Here is a 27169-nt window from a genome sequence, read left to right on the forward strand (position 1 = left end):
TGATCACGGTGATGCCTGGCTTTAACCCCTTAGACACCGCAATCAAATTTGATTGTAGCGTCTAAAATGCAAGTAAAAATGTCATGGCAGCTCTGTGAAGGTAAGTAAAAACACCTAACCTGCCAAATTCAGGACCCGGGAAAGTGTCTACTTCGCTCCCTCACAAGTGTCTAGAAAAAAGTGTATGTGGTAGAACTTTTCCCACCACAGCAGATCTGTGCAAAATTCATCATCCTGCTGCACATTCTTGATAAAAAAGATGCACGCTAGTCAAACCTAACACCCAAATAAACGTGGGAAAATAACTCTACCGTAGACATTCTTTGATAAATCTGGGCCATAATGAGTAAACAATCCATAAAATCACATTGTTTGGTTTTTAAAGAATTTATTTGCAAATTATGGTGGAAAATAAGCATTTGGTCAATAACAAAAGTTTGTCTCAATACTTTGTGATACTTTGAGCAGTGATGTTTTGAGGCTGTCGCTGGGCAACACAGACTTTCAACTCCCTCCGAAAGTTTTCTATGGGGTTGAGATCTGGAGACTCGCTAGGCCACTCCAGGACCTTGAAATGTTTCTTACAAAGCTACTCCTTCGTTGCTCGGGTGGTGTGTTTGGGATCATTGTCATTCTGAAAGACCCAGCCACGTTTCATCTTCAATGCACTTGCTGATGGAAGGAGGTTTTCACTCAAAATCTCACAATACATGGCCCCATTCATTCTTTCCTTTACATGGATCAGTCATCCTGTTCCCTTAGCAGAAAAAACAGTCCCAAGGCATGATGTTTCCACCCCCATGCTTCACAGTTCTTTGGATGCAACTTAGCATTCTTTCTCCTCCACACACGAGTTGAGTTTGTACAAAAAAGTTCTACTTTGGTTTCATCTCACCATATGACATTCTCCCAATCCTCTCCTGGATCATCCAAATGCTCTCTAGCAAACTTCAGATGGGCCCGGACATGTACTGGCTTAAGCAGGGGGACACATCTGGCACTGCATGATTTGAGTCCCTGGTGGCGTAGTGTGTTACTGAAGGTAGCCTTTGTTACTTTGGTCCCAGCTCTCTGCAGGTCATTTACTAGGTTCCCCATGTGGTTATGGAATTTATGCTCACCGTTCTTGTGATAATTTTGACACCATGGGGGCAGTGGCGTCACTTACACTTTGCCGCCGCCCACGCTGTGTGCCGCCACCCGCGCTCTGTGTTGTCAGTCCACCCCTGGGGGGAGGGGAGGGAGGGGGTGTAATTAAGGGGGGTGCATGTGTGTGTGTGTGGGGGGGGGTGACAACCAAAGGGTCCGCCCCGGGTGCCAAATGCTCTAGGTACGACTCTGCATGGGGGGAAATCTTGCGTGGAGCCTCAGATCGAGGGAGATTATCAGTAGTGATGAGCGGCATTGCCCATGTTCGAGTTCGCAATATTTTGCGAATATATAGACAAATATTCGGCCTATATTCGTGAATTTTGCGTATTTGTTATATTCGTATATTCGCATATGCGAATATTCGCATATGCGAATATTCTCATATTCTTGTATTGGAGGAAGAAAACAATGAGGGGGTGGGCAACTTTACTATTGGTTGCTAGGGATGTTGTTGATAACCTCTGACAAGTCTATCTGCATCATTCTAATTGGCCCACAAGTGAAAAGAAGGAATATGCGAATATTCACATATGTGAATATTCGCACAAGCGAATATGCGCTCATGCGAATATGCGCATATGCAATAATTCACATATGCGAAAATGAGCATATGCGGAAAAAAGCGAATATTCGCAATTTCGAATATATAGCGAATATATTCGCAATATAGGCGAATTCGCGAATTTGCAATATTCGCAATAAAAATTTGAAATGCAAATATTTGCTCCCAACACTAATTATCAGTGGTATTGTATGTCTTCCATTTTCTGATAATTTTTCCCACAGTTGATTTCTTCACACCAAGCTGCTTGCCTATTGCAGATTCAGTCTTCCCAGCCTGGTGCAGGTCTACAATTTTGTTTCTGGTGTCCTTCGACAGCTCTTTGGTCTTGGCCATAGTGAGTTTGAAGTGTTACTGTTTAAGGTTGTGGACAGCTGTCTTTTATACTGATAACAATTTCAAACAGGTGCCATTAATACAGGTAACGAGTGGAGGACAGAGGAGACTCTTAAAGAAAAAGTTACAGGTCTGTGAGAGCCAGAAATCTTGCTTGTTTTTTAGGTGGCCAAATACTTATTTTACTCCATAATTACTCCATAATTTGCAAATAAATTGTTTAATTACTATTGCAAACCCGACATGTTTTGTCGGGTTGTGTACCAGAATTTGAGCCAGAATTGAAAAAAAACAACTAATTCTCCAGAAAAATGAGCGTGAATGCCAGGAAAAGGGAGTGTGGTCACCAAAAAGGGGCGTGCTCCCCACATTTTCACAAAAACCCTACATATTTACTAAGGTTTTCACAGAAAATGTGGTGGATTTCAGAACCCTACAGATCAGAGCAGGTGTGAAAAAAGCAAAATGTAGGGAAAGTGGTAAATGTAGGAAAACCTTAGGGAATTGAAACCCACAAAGAAACCTACACAACACTCTTATGGATTTTTTCTCTCTTTATGTCTCTCATAGTTGAGGTATACCTATGATGAAAATTACAGGCCTCTCATCTTTTTAAGAGGAGAACTTGCACAATTAGTGGCTGACTAAATACTTTTTTGCCCCACTGTATAGGTCAATAACTTTTCAATAGGTTTTATATTAGGGATCTGTAAAACACAGACTTATAAATGTGTATGAGTCATTGGGTACTAGTTGAGACATCATACCTACAATGTCTTTTTTGTTCTGATTCTTCTCATCTATATTGTATGCCACTCAGGTAACAGTTATATGTCAGAGAAGAGAACAAGATTTCTATACCAATCATACTATGAGGAAAAGATTACTAGTCAAATGAGCCAGAGAAGGAAGGCAAAAAACTGTACCATTTTGGTTTCTTCAAATGAATAGTCATCAAATGCAAAACAAGAGTTCTAAGAGCATTATATAGAAAACATATAATACAACCCTCCAGTCCCCCCCCCCCCCCCCCCCCCCATGTAGTACAGGCCCCTGTTTCTCCCACATATATATTACAGGCCCCTTTATGCACCACACATATGGTACAGGCCCCTCTGTGCCCCACACATATAGTACAGGCCCCTCTGTGCCCCACACATATAGTACAGGCCCCTCTGTGCCCCACACATATAGTACAGGCTCCTCTGTGCCCCACACATAGTGCAGGCCCCTCTGTGCCCCACACATTTTGTACAGGCCCCTCTGTGCCCCACACATTTTGTACAGGCCCCTCTGTGCCCCACACATTTTGTACAGGCCCCTCTGTGTCCCACACATATAGTACAGGCTCCTCTGTGCCACACACATATAGTACAGGCTCCTCTGTGCCCCACACATATAGTACAGGCCCCTCTGTGCCCCACACATAGTACAGGCCCCTCTGTGCCCCACACATTTTGTACAGGCCCCTCTGTGTCCCACACATATAGTACAGGCCCCTCTATGCCCCACACATATAGTGCAGGCCCCTCTGTGTCCCACACATATAGTATATGCCCTTCTTTGTCCCACTGATATAGTACAGGCCCTTCTGTGCCCCACAGATATAGTACAGGCCCCTCTGTACTCCACACATATAGTACAGGCCCCTCTGTGTCCCACATATATAGTACAGCCCCCTCTGTGTCCCACTCATATAGTATAGGCCCCTCTGTGCCCCACACATATAGTACAGGCCCATCTGTGTCCCACTCATATAGTACAGGCCCCTCTGTGACCCACACATATAGTACAGGCCCATCTGTGCCCGACACATATAGTACAGGCCCCTCTGTGCCCAACACATATAGTACAGGCCCCTCTGTGCCCCACAGATATAGTACAGACCCCTCTGTGCCCCACAGATATAGTACAGGCCCCTCTGTGACCCACACATATAGTACAGGCCCATCTGTGCCCGACACATATAGTACAGGCCCCTCTGTGCCCAACACATATAGTACAGGCCCCTCTGTGCCCCACAGATATAGTACAGACCCCTCTGTGCCCCACAGATATAGTACAGACCCCTCTGTGCCCAACACATATAGTACAGGCCCCTCTGTGCCCCACAGATATAGTACAGACCCCTCTGTGCCCCACAGATATAGTACAGGCCCCTCTGTGACCCACACATATAGTACAGGCCCATCTGTGCCCGACACATATAGTACAGGCCCCTCTGTGCCCAACACATATAGTACAGACCCCTCTGTGCCCCACAGATATAGTACAGGCTCCTCTATGCCCCACACAGATATTGCAGGCCCCTCTGTGCCCCCACAGATATAGTACAGGCCCCTCTATGCCCCACACATATGGTACAGGCCCCTCTATGCCCCACACATATAGTACAGGCCCCTCTGTGCCCCACAAATATAGTACAGGCCCCTCTGTGCTCCACGCATATAGTACAGGCCCCTCTATGCCCCACACATATAGTACAGGCCCCACTGTGCTCCACACATATAGTACAGGCCCCACTGTGCCCCTATATAGTACAGGCCCTGCTGTGCCTGACTCACACAGCTTTTCCAGGCTCCTGAATGGCACATGATAGGCTCTGGCTGCCATAACAGGTCTGCTATTAGTTCTGAAGTGTGTCTGGGCAAAGTGATGGAGAAGCTGTCTGTATCAATCACTTGCTCAGGCACACTTTAGAAGATCCTGTCATGAATATCATACAGGGTAGAGAATGTTGTTTCACTGTGGGGTTCACAGGATGGCAGCAAGCACCAGACTAAGGGGACAATAGTGGTCTGTAGTCAGTGGCAGTTCAGCCAAATGGCGGACACTAGAAGCAGCAGTGCACTCTAGTGTCCAACTTGGCATTTTACTAGCGCAAGCCAGATTTTAAATTGCGCCGCCAGCACTGTTTGGATTGTACTAGTGCCATTATTTGGATAGTCCCAGCAGCACTGGCTACATTCTTGAAAGCCATCCAAGGTGCCCCAATGTGCCATGGCGCACAGATTAGGAGACCCTGCTGTATGGGATTGGAAATTTAGTAAGTATTAGTGGTTTAGAAACATCTTAGGTTTAAATAGAGCCTTTTTTTTTTTTACTTACCAGAACATATATTGACATTCTGCAGATATACTTTATCTTGATGAGTAACTCTACATGTGTAAGTATCGTTTACATTCCCTTTAATGCTCATTTCACTTTTTCCAAAGTACATGTTTTTTTTTCTATTCAACATGGCAGAGAAATCCTTGCCTTTATCTGCTAGCATTAGTCCATTTTTTAACCAGGCAATAGAAGCATCATGCGGGTAGAAATCGGAGACTAAGCAGAATAAAGTTGAAGTTCTCTCCTTCTCATTTTCACAAGATGCAATCATTTTAATTCTGGGGGCGCTGATCTGAACTGGAATATGATCTGACAGACAAAAAATATGTCACAGAACTGGATTAATTCATCAGATTATATGGACATTCTTATCTATATTAAAGAGGTAACCTTTTAATGGTTGGATATATATAAAAAATGCACCCCACCAATAAAGGAACCTTTTTGGGTGTTCTTTTGCCTGCATGATAATTATTTGCAGTTCATATTAGAAGATACACTGACGAACAACTGTATTAGGTCATGAATTGTCAAAATTATTCCCCTGTCCCTTTGAAAGCCTTTGGCTGTTTGGGCATGCTGGGAATTGTAGTTTTGCAAAAGCTGGAGGCAGGCGAGTTGGAAAACACAGCCCCATTCTTACACTGTGGGATAATTCATGTCTAAGAAATTCCACTCAAAATTAATTTTGTTATACTGTAACTATCTAAAGTGTAACTGGCATTGCAGAAAACTATGCATAAATCAATAGTACAAGCAAATATAAGGAATTATTAGATAAATGCTTTCTTTTCCATTGATCAGGATCCTTTTCTCCAGACACTGCAGGCTTATATTAACCCAGAGCTGATTTCATAGCTTAGACTGCATAAGTACTGCTCTACAATATCCTCTGTGCTGCTGCTACTTTTGAGGGTTTGCTGCAAAGAGGTAGTGGAGCAGGATCTCCTGACTATAGAAAATATTTTATCAGATAATCTTCATCCATTTTACCTAGTACACTTACCAACTTCTTTTGAAACCTCAGCTTTGTTTATAGGGCAGGTAGATTGTGCCACACAAGACACTTTTTTTACAGATTTCCATAGATCTTGGGTAACATTGCGACTGTATATAACAACATTTTCTTTACTCCCCGAGACTTTACTTGCATTACTGTCTTGATCGTCAAAATTTAGGAAGATTTTATATGTATCTAAATTGGTGCCTAACACAGAACAAATAACTTGGCCATTGCCATTTATCAGATCTTTAGTAGGAGGTAATTCCAGGTTGGCAACTGGTTTCACAAAACTGCCTGTAATGAAATACATATGTATATAAGTTTTATGGGTATATCAAAGAAAAAAACACACACACACACACACACACACACACACACATACATATGAGTTTTTAGTTATCATTTCATTTTGCAAAAACAGGAATACCATATGCAATTCAGCTCATCCACCTTTATGTGTCCTTCACTATTTTTACACTACATTTTTTTGTTATAAAAGATGGCTGCACTATTGTACAGATAAAGTACTTTCTACATTTTTGTCTCAACTCTATTTCCTTATTGATTATTAGCACTTGTGAGCAGGACACGTATACCTCTTTTTGAAATGTCTGTAGTGTCTGATTATGTCTATGTCAGAACTGTCAGAGTTGTAATGTACTATGGAATATGTTGGTACTATATATTTAAATTAAAATTATTATCATTGTTCTTATATGAAATTTGTCAGCTCTATATCATGCACTGAGCTGGAGCATCATGGAGGTGTTGCCGAGCCATTGTATTGCTGCCTTCCTCCCCCACTCATCTCTGCCTTGACTGATTGATGTACTGTACAAGGCTGAGTGCTAGATGCCCTGTACATCAATCATGCAGAGCAGGCAGGGATGACAAAAGAGGAGATGTGCATGCTCATGAAAACATGATTTTATAACTTTTTAAACAGCCATTAGCAAAGAGAGATGTATCATTTGTATTATCTCCTATTAGCTATCTGTCTATATTTGCTAAGCATGATATATAGCTGACAGATTTCCTTTAACCCCTTAACGACCATGGACGTAAATGTACGTCCTGGTTTGGTGGGACTTCCCGCACCAGGACATACATTTACGTCCTGTGTATGACCGCGAGCATCGGACGGTGCTCGCGTCATACATTGCAGGTTCAGGCTGCTAGTAGCAGCCTGGGACCCGCCGGTAATGGCCGACATCCGCGATCGCGCGGATGTCCGCCATAAACCCCTCAGATGCCGTGATCAATACAAATCACTGCATGTGCGGCAGTGCGGTACTTTGAATGGATGATCGGATCGCCCACAGCGCTGCTAAGGCGATCTGATCATCCGGCATGGCGGCCGGAGGTCCCCTCATCTGGCTCCGGCCGTCTCCCGGGGTCTTCTGCTCTAGTCTGAGATCGAGCAGACCAGAGCAGAAGATGACCGATAGTGCTGATCAGTGCTGTGTCCTATACATAGCATTGAACAGTATTAGCAATCAAAGGATTGCTATAGATAGTCCCCTATGGGGACATAAAAAGTGTAAAAAAAAAGTTGTAAAAAAAATGTAAAAATAAAAAGTAAAAAAATAAAAATTGTCCGTTTTTCCCATTTTTTATAAACATATTTGATATCACCGCATGCATAAATGTCCGTACTATCAAAATATAATGTTAATGATCCCGTACGGTGAATGGCGTAAACGTAAAAAATGTTAAAAGTCCAAAAATTTAGCTTTTTTGTCACATTTTATTTTAAAAAACAATTTATAAAAAATTATCTAAAAGTTATATATATGCAAGTATATTATATATGTAGCATCGATAAGAAGTACAGATGACGGCTCAAAAAATGAGCCCTCATACTGCCCTATATATGGAAAAATGAAAAAGTTATAGGTGGTCAAAATAGGGTGATTTTAGATTACTCATTTTGTACAAAAAGGTTTAGATTTTTTTTAAGCGTTACAAAACTATAAAAGTATCTAGCCATGGGTATCATTTTAATCGTATTGACCCACAGAATAAAGAAGACATAATTTTTACAGTAAAGTGTATAGTGTGAAAACAAAATCCTCCAAAATGCACAAAATTGTGGTTTTCATTTAAATTTCCTCCCTAAAATTTTTTTTTTGGGTTCGCCGTACATTTTATGGTAAAATGAGAGGTTTCATTACAGAATACAATTAGTCATGCATAAACCAAGCCCTTATATGAGTCTGTAGATGGAAATATAAAGGATTTATCTATTTTAGAAGGCGAGGAGGAAAAAACAAAAACGCAAAAAAAAAATTGGCCTGGTCCTTAAGGTGAAAATGGGCTTGGTCCTTAAGGGATTAAATGACGTGAAATTTATCATATCAAACCCAACCCAATATTACACTTTGCCAAAGGTGTGGACTTCCACAAATGAGGTACAAATGAAAAAGATTTTGTGAGTAACACTGAATACTGGCCATCTATCCATTTGTTTAACAGTCAAGTCAATGCTTAACATGCTGTTTCTTCGTACAGACATACCTCTTCCTCCTCCCCCTTCCTTGTCCCCTGTACAGTAAAATAAAATGTGTTGTAGAATTAGCTGTTTCTGCCAACTATTTGTGTATATTCAGAGTGACTGCAGCTTGAAATCTATATGCTCCTGGTTTCCTTAGCTCAGCCATCCCACAAGTGTCTCCCCTGCTATAACATGTGTGTTCCCTCTGGGCTGCTGTGTGTCTTTCTTAGAGCCGGGAGAGAACATAAATAGCTCACATTTCTTCCAGCTCTATCTAGTGGGGGTCTTAACACTCAGACCCCAACCAATAGAAACTTTTGATATTATGACCTATCCACTGTTTTTTGTTTTATTTAAGGACAGTGCCCATTTAAAGGTAACTACCACTGATACCATCTGCATTAGTTAACCATACAATTGTTATAGCAATAGCAAATACACTCAAGATTAAAAATGATCATTTTTACTTGTACAGTAATGCATTTTTTTGCAATTTATTTTCTATCGCTCTTTTGGATGTAAAGGCTATGGACATCATTAAAGAGAAAAATACGGTAAATATTTACATATGGTGCTAGTTTCCTTTAGTTTATACAGTTGCATTAAGTTTAAATCTGCTATCCTTTTTCCTTTATTCATATTGATATTCAGTTTGCAGCCCGTTCCTTGGTTCTGTTGCGGTGTGCCCTCCCAGTAATACATATCAGATATGTGTGTGTTCAGGAGTCCACTGCTGTGTCTGCTTGGCTTTCTCTGGATACTTGTACACATCCTCTTCCCTGCAAATTGCATTTTATTTACTTTCCCGTATTTACAACCTGTGTGAGCTTCTCTCCTACGTATGCCCTACAAACTATTTACAATATGCAAAAGTACAAAAGTACAACTCCCAGCATGCACGACCTGTCAGTAAATGCTGGAAGTTGTAGTCTTGCAACAGCTGGAGGTTTGCCCCCCCCCATGTGAATGTACAGGGTACATTCACACGGGTGGAGGTTTACAGTGAGTTTCCAGCTTCAAGTTTGAGCTGCGGCGGAAAATTTGCTCCTAGTGGGAAACTCACTGTAAACCCCTGACAGTGCAAATGTACCCTAAAAACACTACACTACACTAACACAAAATAAAGAGTAAGACATTACATGTACACCCTTACACTCCCTCCCCCCCCCTGCAATAAAAAATAAAAACGTCTTGTACAGCAGAGTTTCGAAAACGGAGTCTCCTGCCGTTGCAAAACAACAACTCCCAGCATGGCCGGACAGCCACTGGCTGTTCAGGCGTGCTGGGAGTTTAGCAACAGCTGGAGGCACCCTGTTTGGGAATCACTGGCGTAGAATATTTTTGGTGGCAGAGGCAAGTGTAACGCTTGCATCTGAGTCCACCCCTATGCAAATCCCTAATTCAGGCCTCAAAATGCACATGGCCCTCTCTCACTTCGGAGCCCTGTTGTATTTCAAGGAAACAGTTTTGGGCCACATATGGGGTATTTCCGTACTCTGAAGCAATTGCGTTACAAATTTTGGGGCGCTTTTTCTCCTTTTACCCTGTATGAAAAAGAAAAGTTGGGGTCTACAGCAGCCTGTTGTACACTAACATTCTGGTGTTGCCCCATACTTTTCATTTTCACAAGAGGTAAAAGGAAAAAAAGACCCCCAAAATTTGTAACACAATTTCTCCTGAGTACGGAAATACTCCATATGTGGACGAAAGATGCTCTGCGGGCGCACAACAAGGCTCAGGAGTAAGAGCGCACTATGTACATTTGAGGCCTAAATTGGTGATTTGCACAGGATGGCTGATTTTATAGCGGTTCTGACATAATCGCAAAAAATAAATACCCACATGTGACCCCATTTTGTAAACTATACCCCTCACGGAATGTAACAAGGGGTATAGTGAGCCTTAACACCCCACAGGTGTTTGGCGAATTTTCATTAAAGTTTGATGTGAAATAAAAAATTCAAATGTCAAAAATTTTAAAATGCTGGTATTAACCTAAATTTTTAATTTTCACAAGGAAAAATAGGAAAAGAGCCCCCCCAAATTTGTAACCCCATCTCTTCCGAGTATGGAAATACCCCATATGTGGATATAGTGCTCTGCGGCTGCACTACAGGGCTCAGAAGACAACGAGTGCCATTGGGATTTTGGAGACAGAATGTGTCTGGAATTGAAGGCCATGTGTGTTTATAAAGCCCCCATGGTGCCAGAACAGTGGACCCCCCCCCCCCCACATGCGACCCCATTTTAGAAACTACACCCCTCACGTAATGTAATAAGAGGTGCAGTGAGCTTTTACGCCCCACAGGTGTCTGACAGATTTTTAGAACAGTGGTCCGTGAAAATGAAAAATTTTATTTTTCATTTGCACAGCCCACTGTTCCAATCTGTCAAACGCCAGTGGGGTGTAAATACTCACTGCACCCCTTATTAAATTCTGTGAGGGGTGTAGTTCCCAAAATGGGATCACATGTGGGGAGGTCCACTGTTCTGGCACCACGGGAACTTTGTTAATGCATATGGCCCACGACTTCCATTCCAAACAAATTCTCTCTCCAAAAGCTCAATGGTGCTCCTTCTCTTCTGAGCCCTGTAGTGCAGCCGCAGAGCACTATATCCACATATGGGGTATTTCCATACTTGGAAGAAATGGGGTTAGAAATTTTGGGAGGCTTTTTCTCATATTACCCCTTGTGAAAATGAAAACTTTGGGGTAACACCAGCATTATAGTGAAAAAAAAATCATTTTTCCTTTAGCGAAAATTCGTCGCTAAATGCCAACACCTGTGGGGTTTCAAAGCTCACTGTACAATTTGTAACATTTCTACATTTCTTCAGGGGTGTAGTTTCCCAAATAGTGTGCCATGTTTTTTTTTTTTTTGCTGTTCTGGCACCGTAGGTGCTTCCTAAATTTGACATGCCCAAGCAAATTTCGCCCTCTCCATAATCCCATTGTCGCTCCTTCTCTTCTGAGCCCTCTAGTTTACCCACTTTACATCCACATATGAGGTGTTTCCCTTTTTGAGAGAAAAGGAGATACAAATTTTGGGGAACCTTTATCTCCTATTACCCCTTGTGAAAATGAAGAATTTGGTGTAACACCAGCATTTTAGTAAAAAAAAAAAAATCACATTTTTCATTTTCACATCCCACTTTAACGAAAGTTTGTCAAAAACCTGTGGGGTGTTAAGGCTCACTATACCCCTTGTTATGTTCCTTGAGGGGTTTAGTTTGCCAAATAGTGTGCCATAGGTTTTTTTTTTTTTTTTGCTGTTCTGGCACCATGGGAGCTTCCTGAATGCGACATGCCCCCCAGAAACCATTTCAGAGAAATTCGCTCTCCAGAGTCCCATTGTCGCTCCTTCTGTTCTGAGCCCTCTAGTGTGCTCGTAGAGCACTTTACATCCACATATGAGGTATTTCTTTACTCAAAAGAAATTAGGTTACAAGTTTTGGGGGCTTTTTCTCCTTTTACCCCTGGGTCTACAAGAACATGTTAGTGTAAAAAAATTTAGATTTTGAATTTTCTCCTCCACTTTGCTGCTATTCCTGTGAAACGCCTAAAGGGTTAACAAACTTTCTGAATCTCATTTTGAATACTTTGAGGGGGTGCAGTTTTCATAATGGAATCAGATTCATAAGTTAAGGAATCACAGAGTTATTAATGCTTAAAGTGACAGTGGTCAGATTTGCAAATAATGGGCTTGATCCTGAAGGGGTTAATGGGTAGGAAAATATGCAGCAGCACATAAACAGCAAAATACGGAGCATGTGACTCTACGCTAACTTGCAACATTGTTTTCAATTGTAAAGTACCTTTGGAATATAATAATACAGCTTTTTTTTATATCTTTGCTTCTAGTAACAGTTCACTAAAGTGACACAATAACATTTTTATGCTTATAAATAAAAGTATTCTTACCTGAACATTTGCTAATATTATGCATTAAGACTTCTCCCCTTATGTCCACCTTACAAGTGTATGTGTCTCCTTGTTTCCAACTTTCTCTGATGACATTTAGTTTAGTTGTTCCGGAATAGAGCCCATCTTCACCACTGAGTGCTTTGAATCTGTTTTGGTTAGAAGCATGCTCCTTGCCATTTTGAAGCCAAACTACTTGGATGTCTTTGGGTACAAAGTCAGACACATAACAAACTAGAAGTATGTTGGCATCTAAGCCATCACTAAAAGGAGGCATCAAAATCTCAATGTGAGGAATTTTGACAGAACGACCCATGCAATCTGGAACTGAAAAATATACATTTTATTCCAAGAGTACTTTGTAAACATATGATAAAAGGATCATGAAAGCTTATTCCAAATCCTAAACTTGCATTTACTTTTGTTTGAATGCTTCCTGCTGGCATGACAACCTGTAAGTAGAATCTATGTCACATTGTAACTACCTTCAATGACATTATTATTATTAGCAAATTAACAAAGTGTCACTTAGTAATTAACTTTAAAAAAAAAACTGTTGCATTTAGATGTCTTAAAGTTATAAAGTTATAGTAGTTATGACACTTTAGGTTTTCATAGACACACTCAATTATAAAATAATGTTTTTCCTTTAAGCTCAAGTGCCATACAGGTGGCGCTAAGCTGCAGCATGTATGCTACTCCCCCTCCCCTCTCTGCTTGGCCTCCAGAACTAAGCCCTGTATAATATTGATTATGAAGGACAGGGAGGGGTGGGGCAGGGAGGAGGCATACATGCTGCAGCTTAGCACACCCTTTTTTAGTCTTGAGCTTAGAAGAAAAATATGCACCCTGAATGTACACTTTGAGTTGTTGGACTCAAAAGCACAGCAGACCATGCTTTCGAATTCCACAAATAAAATGTAGTCACTAGTAAGTCATATATGGTCCACTGAAGTGATTGCTAGTATATACGTGCAACATCGAGACTGAACATTGTGTGAAGTTACTGCCCCAAGTATATATGTGATGGTGAAGAATGGAGTGGGCTCAGCTGTTCTGGCTGCTATTTTTAGCTGCATCTAGGGAGTGCTGCCATTTAAATTTGCCAGGTGCAGCTCCTATCCCAGTGCAGATTGGCACCCCACATGTTACAGAGTGACAATTAGTTGTAATTGCAGCTCAAGGCCGTCTGAAGGACTCTGTGGCTGCCATGCTAGATTATTTTGGCAGGCTGTACTAGCAGAGTGCTGATCAAACAGTAGACTACAATACAATAGTATTCCACAGTACTGTCTAAGTGATTGAAAAAATTAAAAGTAAAAATAAGTTTCTTAGACTAAGTTTCCACTTGGTTTTTTTTCTGGCAGTTTTTGGATATCTGCCACTGCAGTTTTTGAGCCAAAGTCAGAAGTGGATCCACAAGGAAGGAGAAGAATAAGTCCTTCCTTTATATGTCATTTTCCTTTTGAATACATTTCTGGCTTTGGCTCAAAAACTGCAGTGGCAGATGTCCAAAAACTGCCAGAAAAAAACCAAAGTGGAAACCTAGCCTAAAACATAGAAATACCCTCTAATGAAAGTCAAATCACCCACTTTTTTCCCATTTTTCAAACAAATTTAGGGTAGGGTCACACGGAACGGATCCGCAGCGTAAAATACCGCCGATGACACGACCCTAAATTGTGCTTCCAGCTGTCCCCCCCCCCCCCCCCTGTGTGCTGCTCACAGAAGCAATGCTCCACTCCAAGCAACCACACAGGAACTTGACACCTGTGATGTCTGTGATTACACTGTGAATACGTACGCTGACTCTCAGGCCTGTGTGGCTGCTCGGAGCAGCGCATTGCTGCTGCGAGCAGCACACAAGAGGGAATAGCTGGCGGCACAATTTAGGGTTGTTTCATCTGCGAATCTGCAGTGTAAAATATTCTGCGGATCCGTTCCGTGTGACCTTACCCTTAAACTGCAAAAACTATTCAAAATAACATATTTGGTATGGCTGCCTGTGGAAATGTTCAACTAATTACCTACTGTAATAGATTATTTCTGTGATAAAGATCAACCATAAATATAATTCTTTATGTAATGGTAGAAAGATATGCATATAAATAGATAGATAGTAAATAAAGAGATAGATATGAGATAGAGAAAGCTAGATAAATAGAGAGAGAAAGAGATAGTAAATAAATAGATAGATAGATAGATAAATATATAGTGAAAGTGAAATAGATAGATATAGAGAGATAGGTATGTATAAATAAATAGATAGATAGGAGATAGAAAGATAGATAATAAATAAAGAGATCTATAGAGATGGATAGATGTATAGATAGATAAAAAGACAAGAAGGTAGCAGCACAAAGGTCAAAAGGAGAGGTGGGTGCAACTCAGTGAGGATCCCAGGTCACAGCACTCCAAGCTTCATACAAGTAAAAATAACACTGCAGCACTCCAAGGCTTGTGAAAAATCATGGATAGCGTTTATTCTATCATAGTACAGAAGGCAACGTTTCAGCTGCTAATGAGGAGATATAAATATAGCGGATACAGTGACATCATCCATTACATCACTAATTTCCATAGAGATGATAACAAATATAAACACATGTAAACAGTGGCGATCAGTGCAATAAACAAATTAATCTACAATACAGTTTAGTTCAATAGATGCAGAAAGTATACAGTAATTTGCATAACATAGTGCAGCAAAGTGAAATAATCATAAATAAGACTCACAGAGGCGGAGGCTCTGGGCGGGTACTGCATGATGTAAACAGACGTAAACAGAGGTATTATATGGACCTGGCCTGCAGTTGCATGCTACTAGGCTAAATATAGACCAACAAAAGAATGCAGCAGCACACTACCAGCACAAGTAGCTATTTGACCGCCGGCAGAGACAAATTTGCGAGCTAAGTGCCTCACTGTCTCATAGTTTCACATTTACATCTATTACACCATAGCTGTATAGCGCTCCATGTTTTATCTGCATGTTCATGTTTCACCTATATCCTTGTGCTGGCAGTGTGCTGCTGCATTCTTTTGTTGCTGCCATCTATCTATCTATCTCCTAATATTCTTTAGTGATGATATTCGCGAATATGAGGATATTCGCGAATATGAGGATATTCGCGAATATGAGGATATTCGCGAATATTAGCATTTTCTCATATTTGCGAAAATTCACTCTCCAGCCCAATACAGTAAATAGTATAGGAGCCTTCTTTACACCACAAGCTGGAAGCAGGGAGGGATGAGATCACTGTAATGTGTTCTGTGGTGAAAACATTTTTACGAATATTTGTAATTGCGAATATATAGTGCTATACTCGCTATATTCGCGAATATGCGAAATTCGCAATAAATATTTGAATTGCAAATATTCGTGCTAAACACTAATCTTGATGTTTATGCAGAATCCGTCTCGCCATCTCTGGAGGAAATAAAAAAAAAGTGATAAGTATCTCAGATAGAAAACACAGTGTAAAACTAGCAAAACACAAATGGACAATTTACAAGGCTTCTAGTGTTGAGTTAAGTAATATTGGCAGTAGTGCAGATTTTCCTATTGCGAATATTACTTAACTTGTAAATTGTCCATTTCTGTTTTGTTAGTTTCACACTGTGTTGTCTATCTGAGATACTTATCTCTTCTTTTTTATTTCCTCCAGAGATGGCTAGACAGATTCTGCATGAACATCAAGATCTACATCTTTTTACTATTATCATCGAGTTGAGGATCAGCCTGAAAAATATTTTTTATTTTTAACCCCTTGGGGACGGAGGGTTTTCCAGTTTTTGCACTTTTGTTTTTTCCTCCTTACCTTTGGAAATCATAACCCTTTCAATTTTGCAGCTAAAAATCCATATGATGTCTAATTGTTTGCATCACCAATTCTACTTTGTAATGACAAAAATCTACAGCGAAATGGAAATGAAAAATCACTGTGCGACAAAATTGAAGAAAAAATGCAATTTTGTAACTTTTGGGGGCTTCCGTTTCTACGCAATACATTGTTCGGTAAAAATGACACCTTGGGGGAGATTTATCAAAACCTGTGGACAGGCAAAGTTGACCAGTTGCACATGGCAACCAATTAGATTGCTTCTTTCATTCTTAACAAGGCCTGGGAAAAATGAAAGAAGCGATCTGATTGGTTGCAACTTTGCCTGTCCACAGTTTTTGATAAATCTCCCCATTATCTTTATTCTGTAGGTCCATACGATTAAAATGATACCCTACTTATATAGGTTTGATTTTGTATTACTTCTGAAAAAAATCATAACTACATGCAGGAAAATTTATACATTAAAATATGTTAAAAATCTTCTGACCCCTATAACTTTTTAGTTTTCTGTGTATGGGGCAGTATGAGGGACAATTTTTTGTGCCGTGATCACAAGTTTTTAGTGGTGCAATTTATGCATTGATCAGACTTATTGATCACTTTTTATTAATTTTTTCATGATGTAAAAAGTGACCAAAAATACGCTATTTTGGACTTTGGAATTTTTTGCGTGTACGCCATTGACTGTGCGGTTTAATTAACGGTATATTTTTATAAATCAGACATTTCTACACGTGGCGATACCACATTTTTTTTTTTTTATTTACACAGTTTTTTTTAATTGGGAAAAGGGGGGTGATTCAAGCTTTTATTAGGGAAGGGGTTAAATGATCTTTATTTACTTTTTTTGTCACTTTTTTTTTTTGCAGTGTTATAGCTCCCATAGGGGGCTATAACACTGCACACACTGATATTTTACATTGATCAATGGTTTCTCATAGGAAACCATTGATCAATGATTCTGCCGCTTGACTGCTCATGCCTGGAACTCAGGGACTGAGCAGTCATTCGGTGATCGGACAGCATGGAGGAAAGTAGGGACCCTCCTGTTGTCTTTACAGCTGTTCGGGATGCCGCGATTTCACCGCGGACATCCCGAACAGCACCCTGAGCTAACCGGCAGTGCTTTACTTTCACTTTAGACGCGGCATTCAACTTTGAATGCTGCGTCTAAAGGGTTAACAGCGCACGGCACTGCGATCAGTGCCGTACGCTATTAGCCATGGGTCCCGGCCGTTGTTAGAAGCCAGGCTCGACCCACTATGACATGGGGCTACGGCGTGGCCCCGCGTTATATAAAGGGAGTTGGCTGAGGGTGTATAGGTACGACCTCCGTACCCAAGGAGTTAATATCGGGCACGGCTCATTATCATCATTAATATTATTGCATCAGCAGGTTACTCCGAGCATCGGGTCATGGATGTATGTTATAGTGAGTGGACTCATGTGGTTCCTCCTTTTGGATGTGACCTCTGAGCTACCTTTTTGCCTCCACTTGGGACATTTTTTGCTCTGGGTTGGGGCCATATACCCTGAGATGGGTCCAGAGTGCCGTGTCCACTGCTCATGTGGTTAGCGTTTATTATGACCCACTTTTGTATTCTCTGCTCATACTACCTGCTAGGTATGATTCCTATATACCTTTGCTATATTCAGCTGTTTCAGCTTCCCACTGTTATTTTCATTATTCCACAATATGGCATTTGCCCTCAGTAGAGCCTGTTGCCCTACTGCACCTGTGCGCATGCCCATCCAGTACGTGCCAGTACTCAGCATGTCTGCGCAGCACCTTATCGCATGGTGCGCATGCGCATAAATGCGCATTTCCGGCTGACCTCCGTACTGTTTACTTCAGCTCAGCAGTCGGCGTGCACCTGTCAGATAATGCCGGCACCACCGGCGCGCCTGTTTACATCATGCAGTATCCGCCCGGAGCCTCCGCCTCTTTGAGTCTTATTTATAATTATTTCACTTTGCTGCACTATGTTATGCTCACAAATTACTATATACTTTCTGCACCTATGTATGAACTAAACTGTATTGTAGGGGAATTTGTTTATTGCACTGATCGCCAATGTTTACATGTGTTTATATTTGTTATTATCTCTTTGGAAATTAGTGATGTAATGGATGATGTCACTGTATCCACCATATTTATATCTCCTCATTTGCAATGTGTAATTGATTGAAAAAGGCTGCATGTTAGCAGCTGAAATGTTGCCTTCTGTACTATGATGGAATAAATGCTATTCACAATTTTTCACAAACCTTGGAGTGCTGCAGTGTTATTTTTACTTGTGGATAGATATTTATTAAATAGACAGATACATAGAGATAGATAGAGAGATAGATAGATAGATAGATAGGAGATAGTCAATAAAGAGATTGATAGAGAGATAGAGAGAGAAATAGTGAGAGATAGATAGATAGAAATTAAAGAGATAGAGAGATAGATATATAGTACACAAATATATATATATATATATATATATATATATAGTAAGAGAGAGATAGATAAGAGATGATAGATAAATAGATAAATACTAAATAAAGAGATAGATAGATAGTACATAAAGATATGTGTGTGTATATATATATATATATATATATATATATATACACACACACACACACACACACACACAGAGGGAGAGAGAGAGAAAGAGAGAGAGAGAAGACATAGATAGATTGTTAATAAAGTGATAGATCATAAATAAAGATATAGATAGATAGAGAGATAGAGAAAGATAGATAGATAGTAAATAAAGAGATAGCTAGATAAATATACAGAAAGATAAATAAATAGAGAGATAGATAAAAAGATAGAGTGATAGATAGATGGATAGATATATAGATAGATAGATAGATAGATAAATAGATAGAATACCAACGGTAGAAGCAGCACAACCAATCAAGTAGGTAGAAATGCTGGGTGCACGTGGACATTAACTCAGTCCCAGTCGCAGACTGAATATTGACATCCAAAATCCAAAAGAGAGATCCAACAGCACTCCACGAGTAGATAAATAAATGTGTTTATTGACCCATGGTCAGCAGTGGATGCGACGTTTCGACAGCATCACACCATCATTCTTAAGCTTGTTTGAGAATGATGGTGTGATGCTGTCGAAACGTTGCATCCACTACAGACCATGGGTCAATAAACACGTTTATTTATCTTCTCCTGGAGTGCTGTTGGATCTCTCTTTTGGATTTTAGATAGATATTTAGATAGGAGATAGATAGATATATAAATAGTAAATAAAGAGATATATATTAAAAAAAAGAGATAGCTAGCTAGATAGATATATAGATAGAGATAGGAGATACATAAAAAGATAAATAAATAGTAAAAAAAATTGAGATAGATAGCTAAGAGATAGACAAATAGTACATAAAGAAGAGAGAGAGAGAAAGAGAGAGAGAGAGTGAGAGGGAGGGAAGGAGAGGGAGAGAGAGATAAGAGATAGATAGATTGTTAATAAAGTGATACATAGATCATAAATAAAGATATAGATAGATAGATATAGATGGATAGATAGATATAGATGGATAGATATACAAAGAAAAACAGTAAATATAGAAATATATAGCTAGATAAATATATAGAGCGATAGATAAATAGAGAGATAGATAAAAAGATAGAAAGATAGTTAATAAAGAGATAGATAAATAGATAAATATTAAATAAACAGATAGATAAGAGATAGGTAGATAAATAGTACATAAGGAGATAGATAGATACCGTATTTATCGGCGTATAACACGCACTTTTTAGGCTAAAATTTTTAGCCTAAAGTCTATGTGCGTGTTATACGCCGATACACCCCCAGGAAAGGCAAGGGGAGAGAGGCCGTTGCTGCCCGCTTCTCTCCCCCTGCCTTTCCTGGGGTCTAGAGCCCTGCTGCCGGCCCTTCTCTCCCCCTGGCTATTGGCGCCGTTGCCCGTTCTGTCCCCCTGACTATCGGTGCCGGCGCCCTATTGCCGGTGCGGATAGCCAGGGGAGAGAAGCGGCGCCGACAGCCAGGGGGAGAGAAGGGGCAGCGGCACCCATTGCCGGCGCCGCTGCCCCGTTGCCTCCCCCCAACCCCGGTGGCATAATTACCTGTTGCCGGGGTCGGGTCCGCGCTGCTGCAGGCCTCCGGCGTGCGTCCCCTGCGTTGTTGCTATGCGCTGCACGGCGCGGTGCATGACGTCAGTGCGCCGCGCCGTGCATAGCAACGACGCAGGGGAAGCACGCCGGAGGCCTGCAGCAGCGCAGACCCGACCCCGTCAACAGGTAATTATGCCACCGGGGATGGGGGGAGGCAACGGGGCAGCGGCACCGATAGCCAGGGGGAGAGAAGGGCCGGCAGTAGGGCTCTAGACCCCAGGAAAGGCAGGGGGAGAGAAGCGGGCAGCGACGGCCTCTCTCCCGCTGCCTTTCCTGGGGGTGTATCGGGGTATACACGCGCACACACGCACCCTCATTTTACCATGGATATTTGGGTAAAAACCTTTTTTTACCCAAATATCCTTGGTAAAATGAGGGTGCGTGTTATAGGCCGGTGCATGGTATACCCCGATAAATATGGTAGATAGATAGATAGATAGATAGGAGATAGATAGTAAATAAAGAGATATAGTGGGGCAAAAAAGTATTTAGTCAGACACCAATTATGCATGTTCTCCCACTTAAAAGATGAGAGAGGCCTTTAATTTTCATCACAGGTTTACCTCATGAGAGACAAAATTAGAAAAACAAAAACAAAATCACATTGTCTGATTTTTAAAGAATTTATTTGCAAAATATGGTGAAAAATAAGTATTTGGTCAATAAAAAAAGTTCATCTCAATACTTTGTTATATACCCTTTGTGGGCAATGACAGCGGTCAGATGTTTTCTGTAAGTCTTCCCAAGGTATTCACACACTGTTGCTGATATTTTGGCCCATTCCTCCATGCAGATCTCCTCTAGAGCAGTGCTGTTTTGGGGCTGTCACTGGGTAACTGTCAGGATCCGGGCTGGCGGATGTGAGGACACTGGAGGGGGATCCTCTGTGCCAGAGAGGTGATGGCGTGGGCCGTACCAGGGGAACGGAGTCTAAGGGGTTACTGGTATTCACCAGAGCCCGCCGCAAAGTGGGATGGACTTGCTGTGGCAGGTAACCCCCAGGTCGTTCCACCCGGTAGCGACTCAACCCCTCTGGTGGCTGAGATGACTCGGTACAAAAGGACAAGGCAAGGCAAGGTCAGACGTAGCAGAAGGTCAGGGCAGGCGGCAAAGTTCGTAGTCAGGGGCAACAGCAAAGGTTCTGGAAACACAGGCAAAGGACACACTGGAAACGCTTTCTCTAGGCACTAGGCAACAAGATATGGCAAGGAGAGGAAGGGAAAGTGGGTTTATATGGAAATGGCAGTGATTAAACTTGATTGGGCCAGGCACCAATTATTGGTGCACTGGCCCTTTAAATTTCAGAGAGCCGGCGCACGTGCGCCCTAGAGAGCGGGGCCATGCGTTCCGGGATGGGACAGAGGAAGGACGGGGCAGGTGAGAAGTGATATGGGATGCGATCCGTGAGCGGGCACGTCCCGTCCCGCGGATCGCATCCCCTCCGGTGACAGGGTAGCAGTGCTCTCGGTCAGCAGCGCCGACCGGAGCGCTGCAAGCAGAGTGATGCCACGAGCGCTCTGGGAAGGCAGTGGGACCCGGAGCGCTCGGCATTACAGTAACACAGACTTTCAACTCCCTCCAAAGGTTTTCTAGGGGGTTGAGATCTGGAGACTGGCTAGGCCACACCAGGACCTTGAAATGCTTCTTACGAAGCCACTACTTCATTGCCCGGGCGGTGTGTTTGGGATCATTGTCATGCTGAAAGACCGAGCCACATTTTATCTTCAATGTCCTTGCTGATAGGAGGCTTTTACTCAAAATCTCACGATACATGGCCCCATTCATTCTTTCCTTTACACGAATCAGTCGTCCTTGTCCCTTTGCAGAAAAACAGCCCCAAAGCATGATGTTTCCACCCCCATGCTTCACAGTAGGTATGGTTCTTTGGATGTTCTTTGGATTCTTTGGATGCAACTCAGCATTCTTTCTCCTCCAAACACGATGAGTTGAGTTTAAACCAAAATGTTCTACTTTGATTTAAACTGACCATATGACATTCTCCCAATACTCTTCTGGATAATCCAAATGCTCTTTAGCAAACTTCAGATGGGCCCGGACATGTACTGGCTAAAGCAGAGGGACACGTCTGGCACTGCATGATTTGAGTCCCTGGCAGCATAGTGTATTACAGATGGTAGCCTTTGTTACTTTGGTCTCAGTTCTCTGCAGGTCATTCACTGGGTCCCCCCGTGTAGTTCTGGGATTTTTGCTCACCGTTGTTGTGATAATTTTGACACCACGGGGTGAGATCTTGCGTGGAGCCCCAGATCAAGGGAGATTATCAGTGGTCTTGTATGTCTTCCATTTTCTAATAATTGCTCCCACAGTTGATTTCTTCACACCAAACTGCTTGCCTATTGCAGATTCAGTCTTCCCAGCCTTTTGTAGGTCTACAATTTTTTTCTGGTGTCCTTCGCAGCTTTTTGGTCTTCGCCATAGTGGAGTTTGGAGTGTGACTGTTTGAGGTTGTGGACAGGTGTCTTTTATACTGATAGCAAGTTCAAACAGGTGCCATTATTACAGGTAACGAGTGGAGGACCGAGGAGACTCATAAAGAAGAAGTTACCGGTCTTTGAGAGCCAGAAATCTTGCTTTTTTGTAGGTGACCAAATACTTATTTTCCACCATAATTTGCAAATACATTCTTAAAAAATCAGACAATGTGATTTTATGGATTTTTTTCTCATTATGTCTCTCATAGTTGAGGTATACCTATTGAGGCCTACTTGATCAGACACCCTAGTGGTGAATGAAAACTTGGAGCCAGTCCCTTCCTAAAGTGCATGGGCTTCGACATCAACAAAACCAATGGAACTGTACATGTTGGGGTCAATAACAGAACCAACAAAAACAAGTTGGAACCAATAAAACAGGTAAGGAAATGGAAGGTACTGTTTACACTGGACTCAGAACAAAAAACACACTAGACACCCCACTACAAGCATGCAGGGACATCAATATCAAAGCCAAATAGACTCCTAGCCAGCAGGCACTCTCCACTGAGTAATCAGTATACTAGCCTAGAAGGAAACAAAAATCCTAAATACAAGTAAATACGGGTACAAGCACAAGACTCCCTCACTCCTAGATAGACAGATTAGCACAAGGCTCAGGAATTCTATCCAAGAAGTAGCAGGATCACACAAGGTCAAAACAGGACTGACAAAACACACAGTGCGAATACAGACTAACACAACACAAAGACCCCAATAACTTTTTTACTTTTCTGCATACCGGGCTATACGAGGGCTCATTTTTTGCGCAGTGGTCTGCAGTGGCATGAAGTGACCAAAAATGCACAATTATGGACTTTGGTATTTTTTATGTGTACACCATCGGCCGTGCGGTTTAGCTAGCCGAATATTTTAATAGTTTGGACATTTACGCACGCGGCAGTACCACATATGATTATTTTTATTACATAATTTAAAAAATGGGAAATGGGGGGTAATTCAAATGGGGGGCCTTAAATAACCTCCCAGTGCTGCAGGGTTAACTCTTCCCAAACCACGGAGAATAGCACAGAAACTGTTCAGACACAAAACTAATGTCTGAACAGGACCTAAAACAGAAAAATGTAAAAATACAGAAACAGACTTTACAGATAGATAGATAGATAAATAATATATATATATATATATATATATATATATATATATATATATATATATATATATGAGATAGATATCTAGATATGAGATAGATAGATAGATAGAGTCATGGCCGTAAATGTTGGCACCCCTGAAATTTTTCAAGAAAATGAAGTATTTCTCACAAAAAAGGATTGCATTAACACATGTTTTGCTATACACATGTTTATTTCCTTTGTGTGTATTGGAACTAAACCAAAAAATGGAGAAAAAAAGCAAATTGGGCATAATGTCACACCAAACTCCAGAAATGGGCTGGACAAAATTATTGGCCCCCTTAACTTAATATTTAGTTGCACACCCTTTGGAAAAAATTACTGAAATCAGTCTCTTCCTATAACCATCAATAAGCTTCTTACACCTCTCAGCCAGGATGTTGGACCACTCTTCCTTTGCAAACTGCTCCAGGTCTCTCTTATTGGAAGGTCACCTTTTCCCAACAGCAATTTTAAGATCTCTCCACAGGTGTTCAATGGGATTTAGATCTGGACTCATTGCTTGCCACTTCAGAACTCTCGAGTGATTTGTTGCCATCCATTTCTTGGTGCTTTTTGACATATGTTTGGGGTCATTGTCCTGCTGGAAGAGCCAAGATCTCGGATGCAAACACGGCTTTCTGACATGGGGCTGTACAATGCGACCCAAAATCCGTTGGTAAATCCTCAGATTTCATGATGCCTTACAAACATTCAAGGCACCCAGTGCCAGAGGCAGCAAAACAACCCCAAAACATTATTGAACCTCCACCATATTTCACTGTAGGTACTGTGTTCTTTTCTTTGTAGGCCTCATTCCATTTTTGGTAAACAGTAGAATGATGTGCTTTACCAAAAAGCTCTATCTTGGTCTCATCTGTCCACAAGACATTTTCCCAGAAGGATTTTGGCTTACTCAAGATCATTTTGGCAAAATGTATTCTTGCTTTTTTATGTCTCTGTGTCAGCAGTGGGGTCCTCCTGGGTCTCCTGCCATAGCGTTTCCTTTCATTTAAATGTCGAAGGATAGATCACGCTGACACTGATGCTCCCTGAGCCAGCAGGACAGCTTGAATATCTTTGGAACTTGTTTGGGGCTGCTTATCCACCATCCGGACTATCCTGCGTTGACACCATTAATCAATTTTCTCTTCTGTCCACGTCCAGGGAGATTAGCTACAGTGCCATGGGTTGCAAACTTCTTGATAATGTTGTGCACTGTGGACAAAGGTAAATCTAGATCTCTGGAGATGGACATGTAACCTTGACATTGTTGATACTTATTCACAATTTTGGTTCTCAAGTCCTCGGACAGTTCTCCTCTTTCTGTTGTTCAAGTGTAGTATGGCACACACAGACACACAATGCAAAGACTAAATAAACTTCTCTCCTTTTTATCTGCTTTCAGGTGTGATTGTTATATTGCCCACTGTTACTTGCCCAAGGTGAGTTTAGTGGAGCATCACATGCTTGAAACAATCTTATTTTTTAAAGGGTGCCAATAATTTTGTCCAGCCCATATTTGGAGTTTGGTGGGACATTATGTCCAATTTCCTTTTTTTTCCTCCCTTTTTTGGTTTAGTTCCAATACACACAAAGGGAATAAACATGTGTATAGTAAAACATGTGTTACTGCAATTCTTTTCTGTGAGAAATATTTCATTTTCTAGAAAAATTTCAACGGTGCCAATTTATGGCCATGACTGTAGATAGATAGATATGAGATAGATAGAATACCAACGGTAGAAGCAGCACAACCAATCAAGTAGGTAGAAATGCTGTGTGCACGTGGACAGTAACTGAGTCCCAGTCGCAGACTGAATATTGACATCCAAAATCCAAAAGAGAGATCCAACAGCACTCCAGGAATAAGTGAATAAACGTGTTTATTGACCCATGGTCAGCAGTGGATGCGACATTTCGACATCATCACTCCATCATTCCCCAACATGTTTGAAAATGATGGTGTGATGCTGTCGAAACGTTGCATCCACTGCAGATCATGGGTCAATAAAAACGTTTATTTATCTACTCCTGGAGTGCTGTTGGATCTCTCTTTTGGATTTTAGATAGATGGATAGATAGATAGATAGATAGATAGGAGATAGATAGATAGATAGATAAATAGATGCTCTGTACATATTTAACTTTATTATAATAAACATACTTGAAGTTGTGATTTGTTTATCCTGATAATGGGCAGAGCAGGTTAAAGCCTTTTTCTTCATGTTTTCACTGTTAAGAGTCATAATGCTGATTGTTGGATAACTGTTTGTGCCTGGTAAGAACTTGACGTCACTAAACGCTGTAGGCCATTTAATCTCCTTCACATATGCATGTTTAAGGAGGCATCCAACAGTTATTTTTTGGTCTTTCTTGACTTCATTACAGCATGGAACCAATGGCATGAGTACAGCTTGCTCTAGAAAATAAAAAATAAATATTTAATACCATGTGGGATATTTAAGTAACTTTTGAATGAAATACAAATTGTTATACAGATAATATATACCATATATATATATATATATATATATATACATATATATATATATATATATATATATATATATATACACACACACACAAAGTAATAAAGTAATCTATCACTGCAGAATATGCTGTTGCTATACATTATAAGCCTTATAAATTCAGTACATAAATAATAAATAGTTATATTGTAAGATGTAATGATCTAAGATTATTGAACCCCTTCCCTAATTTAAAGTAGTTCCCCACTAATCAGGACACCTCTTTATGAACCTCTAAGGTCAGCTATTCACATGAATGGTCAAAATGTAAGAATCAGCAGTTTTTCTAGCTCTCTAGAGCAGGGCTCATGTTCAAAGCATGTTTAGCTGATAAAACCCCAAAGTATATCTCTTAGGCCACATTCATAATCATAAAAAACTAAAAGGAGCTTTCGGCTCTGCTGTGTGGTGCAGAACAGATGAGTTGTCAGC

General features: G+C 41.0%; 1 protein-coding gene across 1 annotated transcript in view; it reads right to left on the reverse strand.

Annotated features, from left to right (window-relative positions):
* LOC130277034 (uncharacterized) overlaps positions 1 to 26624 on the reverse strand; it is an 88556-nt gene extending 61932 nt beyond the window's left edge. Inside the window, exons 1-4 of the mRNA XM_056527267.1 lie at positions 26374 to 26624; positions 12581 to 12907; positions 6168 to 6458; positions 5159 to 5470 (exon numbers count right to left, since the gene is read on the reverse strand). Coding sequence (XP_056383242.1) covers positions 5159 to 5470; positions 6168 to 6458; positions 12581 to 12907; positions 26374 to 26614 — 1171 coding nt within the window. The 5' untranslated portion in view covers positions 26615 to 26624. The remainder of the gene's footprint in view (positions 1 to 5158; positions 5471 to 6167; positions 6459 to 12580; positions 12908 to 26373) is intronic.
* Positions 26625 to 27169: the final 545 nt, after the last annotated feature.

This window comes from Hyla sarda, chromosome 1 (assembly GCF_029499605.1).
Source record: "Hyla sarda isolate aHylSar1 chromosome 1, aHylSar1.hap1, whole genome shotgun sequence".
NCBI classification, from domain to species: Eukaryota; Metazoa; Chordata; class Amphibia; order Anura; family Hylidae; genus Hyla; species Hyla sarda.